The sequence below is a fragment of the Montipora capricornis genome, chromosome 12 (assembly GCF_036669925.1).
Source record: "Montipora capricornis isolate CH-2021 chromosome 12, ASM3666992v2, whole genome shotgun sequence".
In the NCBI taxonomy this organism is placed as follows: Eukaryota; Metazoa; Cnidaria; class Anthozoa; order Scleractinia; family Acroporidae; genus Montipora; species Montipora capricornis.
In genome coordinates this window covers 30,617,868-30,627,437 of record NC_090894.1, presented here as the reverse complement: position 1 = coordinate 30,627,437, position 9,570 = coordinate 30,617,868, and the positions used below count along the sequence as shown (strand labels likewise).

Below are 9,570 nucleotides of genomic sequence, written 5' to 3'. Positions count from 1 at the left end.
GCTTCAGAGCGATAAATATTTGTTTATTATTTTACGATAAAGTTTGTTTAAAATTGAAATCGGTTGGGGATGACATCTACAACCAGCAGCTGATTCAATAAACTTGAGTAATTGTGTTTTGTGTAAAAATTTGTGGTTGAAATTCACGGCAAAAACTAAAAGACCCTCTTCAGTAGAAACAAGCGTTTACGGTAAAATTGCCCCCGAAATATTTATAAACCAACCTTTGTAATATTTCTTCTCTAGTAATAAAGTTGGAGTATATGGCGGCCTAACATCTTCTGAACGGTCAAATTCTTCGTTTCGTCAGTGTAATAGGTGAACTGAAGTAGCTTTACATAAAAACTATGTTAAGATTTTCGGAAGCAAAAATCAAAAGGGACAATGATGAGTTATCGTTTCTTCTGTTGAAGTTTGTGCCAATAAAAAGTATTTTGTTTTAAAATTTTATGAAGTACGATATCCGATATTACCGAGCCAAGATACAGCATTAGTACCAGAAAGAAGAAAGCTTACCAGCGAAAAACGTGTAATTCCTCGGCAAAACCGCTTTAATCTGTGTGCAACAGTATCCTATTAGATCCGGTTTAGTTGTCAGCCCTGGAAATAAGATTCACAAATACTACAGCTCACCACTGACACAAAAAAACAAATCAATGATTAAAGGTAATGGAAGAGAAACGGGCACGGAAAACCGGTAAGTCGGCTATTGATGCTTTAAGAAACTTCTTCAACACGCTATGTAGATTTTCTTAGCTACCGTTTTAAAATTTAATTATTGTCAAAAGTACCTTTTCTTATCACGTTTCACTCTTGGTGACCTGCTTGATTTTAATCCCATGAAACAATTGTTTTCATTCGCTATATTCTTCGTTCATACTGTAATGCCATTAAACGCGGACTCTGCAAATCTTCTAATTGACAGCCGCATTTAGGGATAAATCACATAGGACGTAAAGTTACACCAAAAGAATAATACACACATTATTTCTCAGTGTTGCACAAATTGACCTAACTCATCAATTAACATTGATGAAAAAAGCTCTGCATAAAAGTCTTTTAGCGCGTTAGGAAAGCTAATGGAGGGGAGACATTGTGGGTTGCCAATATCATTTCCGTGTCAAAACTGCAAATACCGAAATACCGCGTTTAAAAAAATACCGATACCAAAATTAATATGTTCTATATTTTCTTCCCCCTGTTGCTTTGCCCGCGCGGATTGCCTTTGTCAGTACAGCAAACGATTGTTAATACGAATCGCGCTCGCAAAGCGTGATCTCGCACCACGGAGTAAGGTTGCAGAGTTCAAATTTCCCCCTGCTGGAGCAACCGGAAGTCTCATAATTCCGTGACGTAGTTTCTGCACCGAGTACCGTGAACCAAAACAAACGATAACCTCTTTCCGTAGGGTTTGATCATACCGCAATTCCGAACTTTCCGGACTACAATGCTAAAAATTAACGGATACCACATTTTCGCAGACTCCAATGTCCCCCTCCTTAGCGGACAGATAATAAGTTAGTTTGCTTTAGTGAAATTGATCTTCATTATATCTGTCTTTATCTGTGTGAATATGTCGCTAAATACAATGAGTTCTGAACTGGCGGCCTACTATTTAAAGTTGGAAAATAGACCCCAACTATAACTGGAAGATTTTTCTTGTTTTCAGCATACTTTTCAGGCATTCTATGGGATATTTATAGGGAAGGTTTTCCACTGTATTTCATTCAGGATTTTTTTTTATCAAAAGAGACATCTGTATCCAACAACAAGTAGGTAACCGCAAAGGTGACCAGAGAACTACGGGACTCTACGGATTAAGTTGGATATTCTTTCGGTAAACCAAAAAAGTAGAGTCGTCTATAGACTGTAAGCTATCGTCTGACGTGATTTCAACTTGAAAATTCCACAATTTCTTTCACGAGTTTTTGCTAAATGAACGTGTGAACAGTATTCTTTGCTTGCCATTTACTCTGGTGTCGGGTCAACGCTATTTCATATTATTCAGTCGGAATAGGATAAAAAAAATAACCACTGATTTCTCTGAAACGTTATGTTAATTAATTCTGACTGCGGACAATGCCTTATGGAGGGCATTCTTAGGTTAAATCCGCGATTTGTTTCTTTTTACTGCTTCGGAATAAAAGAGGTCATCATTATATGAATAAATGAAAAGTGAAATGACAAAGAATGGTACCTCAAGCCATTCATTATCAACGTTACCACCGTCTAAACATTGAAAAGTAAAAAATAAAAGCCTTCCACATTCTCACGTAGAGACGACTACTAATTAATAATTTTGCCCTATAAATCAATTCTATGTAGAGTAAGTAACTTCTTTGAGTGACTCTAGCGCAAGGAGTATCCGCGTTCTTGTGCTAAAATATATTACTGCTCAAAATGGAGACAAAAAACTCGTGAGGGAAAATAAAAGAAACGCTTATGAGTCTTAATTAACCACAATTCACCTCTTGAAAGGATTTAATTGGCCATTTGTTTCAACCACAAGTAACAGCGGCTTTCATGGCCCTTCACCGTCCACTTGTCTAGGGCAGGCGATAGCAGTTTTCTTTAGTTCGACCTAGCACGTTTAAAATAAATAAATATTTGGAAGTATCACGGTAAACATAAGGAACAAAATCATGGAACTGGTATCAAATAAATTACTACTGAATTTATACATTTATCTGTGTGCTTGTCGAGTTCATTAACAAGACTAGTTTTAAGGATGCTCGAGGTATATAGAGGTATAGTGCGTTCACCAATGTTTTTGCGTGTACTATAACACGATACTCAAACACTAAAGCTTCCTACATATTGCCTCTTTTTGTCAAGTCTTTAAATTTTTTTTTTTACTCTGTTAACCATCCGTCACTAGGGTAAAATGTCCTTAAAATAAGCCGTGCGTCCGCGAAACGAAACAAATTGATCTCAAGTAGGTCCTTTTTCGGGACAAGTCCCCGTAAGGAGAGATTTTAAGAAAACTTCAATAGCAACACACACACCAATAATTCTTAATGCTGGAGAGAAACTGAAATGTCTTGCGTAAATTTGCTTTACATACTTTTGGAACATTAATTTGCTGTTTTCTGAAATATCAACATAAGACATTCATTTTGCCGCAGAAGAATGCACAGAGCTTAAAAATCCTCCAAAAAGGGGTTGGCATCGTCATCAAATTGGCCGACAACGGAGCAACAATAGTTGTTTGGTAGACTGACCTTTACCAACTGTGGGGCGGATCTAGGGGGATGGTGAAGGGCGTGGGCGCTCCCCTCCCCCTCCCCCTTCCTGAAATGACCTGCGGCTTTCTAATACAACTGCCATTCTGGAAGATAAATAAAACCTCACCAGTCGGCTACATCATTCCTTTAAGTGGTGCAGCTCCTCCTAAGAAAAATCCTGGATCCGCCCCTGCAACTAGTAGCAATTCGACAGCTTACCGACACTTCTTTCTCGCAGTTATCTGGAATATTTAAGCAATGGTCTCTTATAGCCAGGTGATCTGGTGACGTAATTTGGAGGACTGGGAAGAAATATTTTATCGCCGTATCCCACAACCGCGCGCGGCCTTAGGTATTTCCATCGCCAAAACTCAACACATCATTCCGTTTTTACCACATTTCCTGTTACTGAATGAACATTCAAATAGAACCGACGAGTTCTAACCTCGCCTCTGCCATGTTGAATTCAAAAATAAGGCCGCGCGCGGTTGTGGCATACGGCGTCAAAATTTTTCTCCCCAGTCCTCCGAATTACGTCACCAGATCACCTGGCGCCCTCATCGGGATTCGAACACATGACCTCTGCGATGCCGGCGCGAGGCTGGTAAATACGGAAACGCGAGAGTTCCGACGACTAAGAAATTCTAAGAAATTTTGACGATGATCAAGGAACTTAAGTCTGAGTTTTGATAGGCCGAGTTGGCCAGGAATGGATCTGAACTAAAAGCAGAATTTTAAGTACAAGAAGAGACGCAAGTGTAGATGATTCTTAGATATGTGCGGTTGAAAGGTTGATAATCGATGTGTTTTGTGACTCCTGCTCAAACCGAAGCTACTACATGCGGCAATGCATTCTGGTCGCAGCGCGGTGCATTCTGGTCACAAGCGCAATGCATTTCGGTAAAAAGCCAGCAAAGCCAAAAACATGGACATTTCGCGCAATGTGTTTGTTTTAAATTATGATTATGTTGCTGCTTGCACGCTTCACTCGGTAGCTGCAATGAAATGAACTCCGCGCGCCGCAGGCACCCGTGCGGAGCCCCGTGATTAAGAAATTAATATTGGTTTTGGTTATGACGTTAACGTACGAGTGTCCGTCCGTACGTTCAACTCTCATTTCAAGCCAATACGCAAAATGTTGCCCTGCTGGAACCCGGGTTCTTAGTGAGAAGTTGTATGATTAACGTATCCATCTGACAGTGCATTTTAATAAAACAAACAACAATTTTGAAGAAAGAAGAAAAAAGAGAGAGAGAGCGCGATGCTCAACGTAAAACAGAGTTAATGTTAGCACGCGACTTGAAACAGGCGAACGATCAGTGACAAACAATGACTGAGAGAGAACGAGAGAAAAGGCGGAAAAATTCATCCTCATTCACAACCTTGTATGCCTTACCGTACCTTAGTCTCCAAGCCGTTCCAGTCGAGACTGTAATAATAACAAATTCATCCTTAAATCTTCGTTGGCATAATCATTGATAACAGACGCTCATGCGTAGTAACTGACGTTACATGCACTTTTCCAAATGGGATGAAATAACATCTTATTCAATTCTTCCACAAAATCTGTATCAAAGCGCATCAAAGAAAATGAAAAGTAACTTCGGAGTAAGCTGGGGGTCATCTTTCAGTATAGTGATAGATCGTGATGGTCCTTGGGGTGACAAACGGTGATCATTTGGTCATCGTGTGACAAGCGTGTGTCCAAGTTATACTAACCTGACGGGTAAAATTCCAAATGAAATGAAACAGCATCTTTTTAACTGAGTCTCTTACAAAATCTGTTCTAGAGGAACGCAAAGAAACTGAAAAGTAACGTTGGGGTAAGGATGACCAACTGTTGATCATTTTTTAGAAACTGTCTAGTCTTTCAATAAAATTATTTTCATACAACAGTTTTTGGTCGTACGTAAAAAGCGCTCAAAGAAAATCAATCAGTTCATTAGGTCAGCCATTGTATGCCTAATGATTTTAACTTGTTACTGTCTCGGTAATCAAGTCGCTATTTTCGAGTCTGCATTTGATCTTTATATTTATTCATGCATCCAGGGTTTTCGTATGAGGCCAGAGGGTGGGCGTTTCGTCCTGTTGTTTACCATTTCACATCCGATACTTCGAAGTTATACATTTTGAGATCAATTGGCTTTCTTTTTTTTTTTTTGGACTTGGGTATGTTAGGAAGCCATGGGCTGAAGAAGCACAAGACAATCGCGCAACAGAGCCTTCAAACGATGAAGAATCCAGGAATGTGGTCGGCTTGGCAATGAGACAATCATTTCTAAGAGCAACCTGTAATAACCAACCAAGGAAGCAATTCTCTCCGAGATAATCAGTTAACATCGGTATGTGGAATTTTAAAGCTTGATCCAGGAAAAATTGAAACGGGAAGGTTTACGAGGAATCACTTTGAATTCTTATTCGCGTGTGCTTATTGATAATCGATGCACCACTGATTACAATTTGCTTAAACCATCCAAGCTAGCGGTCACTAATAAGCACACTTCAGTACACCGTCGCACATGTAGGAGCAAAGCTCTTTAATTTTATCATTTTAGTCTAAAAACCATCCCAATAAGTGGAATCATTCGTACAGAAGAGGTCGTCCCTTCTCCAACACAGAAACTCTTCAACAACCTCTTTGACTATGAAACAGTTTGGTGGATAAGAAAAAAAAGGTATATTTAGGAGACATCTTTTCAGACTGATTATCCTGCACGAATTATGCTTAAAACAGATAACTCAGCCGGATAACCAACATAACTTCAACTAACATTACCTTCATGAAGTGGTCCAGCCTATGTCTCGTCATGAGCCACAAAGGGATTAGCTCGAACAGCCATACGCCGAGACCAAAATCACAAACTTATCTGATAAAAACCCTTACACAACACTCGATAATATCAAGTAAAGCTATGATCCTCGCAGTTATGGACGCAATTTTAGCAATTGTGTAGAGAAGCCTGAAAAATTCAGGTTCAAACCCCGTTGAAGTCCTGAAAATTTCAGGCTTCTCTACGCAATTGCTAAAATTGCGTCCATAACTGCGAGGATCATAGCTTTACTTGATTTCATATCCACAGTTCAGTGATATGATTCATTTCATATATATTATTTAGTTCACGCTGTTTCAGCAATCACTTGGCAATCTTCCGAGGAAGAAATATATACACTCGGCTCTTTGAATTGTACGACGGTCAATTCGAATTCCTCACGACGCACAAAGCCTCGTTGCACAAAAGTCAGTTAATTAAGAGATAGTTCGATGCGAACTGGATTTGATCTTCGGGAACAACTTTTAGCGCGCGTAAATAAAGCATTCAGTTTTCATGAACCAGCTCTTTCTTTGAAGGCCCCGTCCGTAATTAAGCTTTCCGCTTTCGTTTGAAAACGCAACTTTTTATTCGCGGATTGGCTTTCCACTCACACGTATCCGGTAAAACACTGATCGAAAACACAATTGCCCGAAAACACTCTTCAAATTGGAAATTGTTGAAAAGGTTCTTTCAAAAACGATGGCATTACATTATTGGATCCAGCCTACCTCGTCCATGTTGCGGGCTCGTTTTACTGAGAAATGCGCATGCTCCTTCAGCAGCATTAGCGTTTTAGCGCATTCTTGTGGAAACACCATTTGAAAACGCTACGTTTGGACAGACTTTTTTTTTTTGAAAACGGAAAAAAAATGTACGATTTGCGTCCAAACGAAGTCATTTTGAGTTCATATCTTTGCACCTCGATAATCTGCTCCAAAACAAACTCTCCTACATGACAAATAGAAAGGCTTTGAGACAAAAGAAATAAATAAAACCATTGAGATCAAAGTGTTCATTTTACGGAACGGCATACAATTGATATTGATTTTTACCAGTCCGAAGCCTATTTAGATCCATTAAGCCACTGTGTTTTACCCAAAACAATTAATTTGAAAGAGAAAGTATCAATCTCTACCACATAGCAACACAACGTTTTAATTTTAAGTTTTACAAACACCCTCTAGTTTTAAACTAGTTTTTCAATAAATGTCAATTAAGATAGCAATCTAAACTGAAAACACCATTTCCCCCGAAAATACCCTATGATGTTTTTGGGCGAAATATTCGCGAGGTCCGGCATGCTCGTCTTTCACTAATTTGTACGGACCTCCCACGAGAAATTTCTCTCTGGTTTGGTGGTTGCTGTGATGCCAAGTGGCTTTGCAGAAAGACACAATGAATGAACGAGTCGAATACATTGAAATTTCAAAACTAGCTTCAGACACTCTCTAATGTACTTTTGTTGATATACTGCTGATTTCAAAGACGGTCTGCCGGATCCTTAATGCAGTTAATTTAGAAGAAGTTATCGCACTGAAAGCGATTAACAATACATCTGTTGACAGTTCCTTTCATTTTAATCCGAAGCAACTAATGCCTTTTATGGTGCGACTCCTAGAAAACAAAAGAAACTTTTAAACTGGAAAAATTAGTGCCGCCTGATAAAACAAAACTATGTATTTCTTCCTTTGAAACTAGATAAGCTCTTCACATTTCGGCACCTTTATTTTGAGTTCAAACGGATGGACTTCAGAAATTTCTCGAGAAGAGTACACAATTATTCAAGATTAAAATTAGTTTCTTTTTGCACACCACTTACTGAACTAGTTAAATTCAATTCTGTACACATTCAAACTTCTGCGAATGTTTGTAAGTTAGTGAATCACAGAAGATTTACTTGGTAATGTACAAGCCATATAAAGCAGAGGAAGCAGTGCGGGAGACAATTCTTCTTGTATTGATGTTAATTATTCTGTTTGGAAACGCTTTAATTTTAGTAGCGTTTTTGAAAAGCCCCAGGCTTCGAACAGGATCGAACGTGTTTATCGCTGGATTGGCTGCATCGGACTGGCTTGTGGCGGCTTTGGCAATACCCCTGTACCTCGTAACTCTCAAAAGTGATTCACCAACCAGCTTGTTGAGGAGGTTCTACATATCGCTGGATATATTTAGCGCAACAGCTTCAGTATTTCACTTGATATCAGTGACAGTTGAGAGGTATATTGCCGTTACAAAGCCTTACCTTCACCACGCACTTCTTGTCGAGTCCTACTGTCGTGTACTGGGTGTGGTCTGGGTACTTTCCTTGATTCTGTCTTGCCTTGATTTCGTTATAACGCCCAATGTCGACAAAAACTACCCGTTCTACGTTTTCGTGACAGCTCTTTCTTTGGCATTGCTCATAATTCCATCACTGAACTTTTTTATCTTCATTGTTGCTCGAACGATTATCAGAAACACTATTGAACCCGAGCAAGAACAAACAAGAATTAACAGAGTAAGATCACGAAGCAAGTATCTCCGCGAGCGAAAAACGGCCGCAACGCTCGCAATAATCTGTGGAACATTTTTCTTGATGTGGCTCCCACACGTGATAGGGGTTTTCGTGTTCAAGTTTTGTTTCCCCTGTAATTTAGCCCCCGTGGATATTGGTCGCGTTGGGTTCTTTATCAAATGTGCGCAGTATGCCAACAGCGCTTTGAATCCATTTGTGTTTGCTTTTCGTGATGCTGGAATAAGAAGGACCATTAAAACTTTTTTGGCGAGTTCCTGGTTCAATTTGATGGAGCCTCTGCGGCGAATCAGCTCTACTCGCGAAACAACAAGCCAGCAGTGAGATGAGTTGATCTATACAGTTGCCACTGTAAAAGCACCATAGATGTTACGTTGTTTTTGACACTGAGCCATGTTAATATCACGTTCTGTTGCACAAACAATGCAATAAAAAATCAGAGATAAAATAGATTGACACCCTATGGTGGACTTTCTGTTTGCTACTTTCCTGTTGTGTAGCACGACAAAACAGCACTTATTTACAAAAACAGATCTCGGGTAAACGCTATTCCGTGGTATATTTTGTTCTATAGTACTAACAAATATATGGTAAGGCAGATCATACATTTAGACAGATATTTGTCTTTACAACAACTAAGATGTTCATGCTGTATTGTCTTGATGTGGCATCAAAGGTCATGCCTTTTTTGTTTTGCACGTTAAAGTGCTTTTCAATTCTGAGGAACTGTTATGAAAGTGTCGTGCTACCTATTTGTAAATATGATGAACCAAAATGGTCAAAGTTATCATCTTCTTAGTTTGCACAGAATAAGCCGCTTGAAAATGTTCATACCCGTTCGTTATCTCATTGTGATTATTGCTTTATAAGTAAACACCGCTTATAATTTCGGTCATGTTTTCAAGACTCCCTTAGCCCGGAAATTTGCGAACATTTAAGGTTAAGTAAAAATCTCGTTTATCATATAAACTTGAAGACCCAAAAACAGGAATATTTTTTCGTTAAGAATAGAAAATCTATT

The 9,570-nt window shown here is 39.1% G+C and overlaps 2 protein-coding genes across 3 annotated transcripts in view; one reads left to right on the top strand and one right to left on the bottom strand.

Moving 5' to 3' along the window:
• Positions 1 to 8,404, bottom strand: part of LOC138027486 (histamine H2 receptor-like) — a 17,450-nt gene extending 9,046 nt beyond the window's left edge. The window contains exons 1-3 of one of the 2 annotated variants that reach the window (XM_068875040.1): positions 8,280 to 8,290; positions 2,469 to 2,581; positions 517 to 600 (exon numbers count right to left, since the gene is read on the bottom strand). The gene's annotated coding sequence lies outside the window, so the exon portion shown is untranslated. Of the gene's footprint in view, positions 1 to 516; positions 601 to 2,468; positions 2,582 to 8,279 lie in introns of both variants that reach the window. The other variant, XM_068875039.1, reaches the window with a different exon arrangement.
• LOC138027487 (beta-4C adrenergic receptor-like) lies at positions 7,870 to 9,505 on the top strand. Its single transcript, XM_068875043.1, has one exon. The coding sequence runs from the start codon at positions 7,941 to 7,943 to the stop codon at positions 8,871 to 8,873; it is 933 nt and encodes a 310-aa protein (XP_068731144.1). The 5' UTR covers positions 7,870 to 7,940; the 3' UTR covers positions 8,874 to 9,505.
• Positions 9,506 to 9,570: the final 65 nt, after the last annotated feature.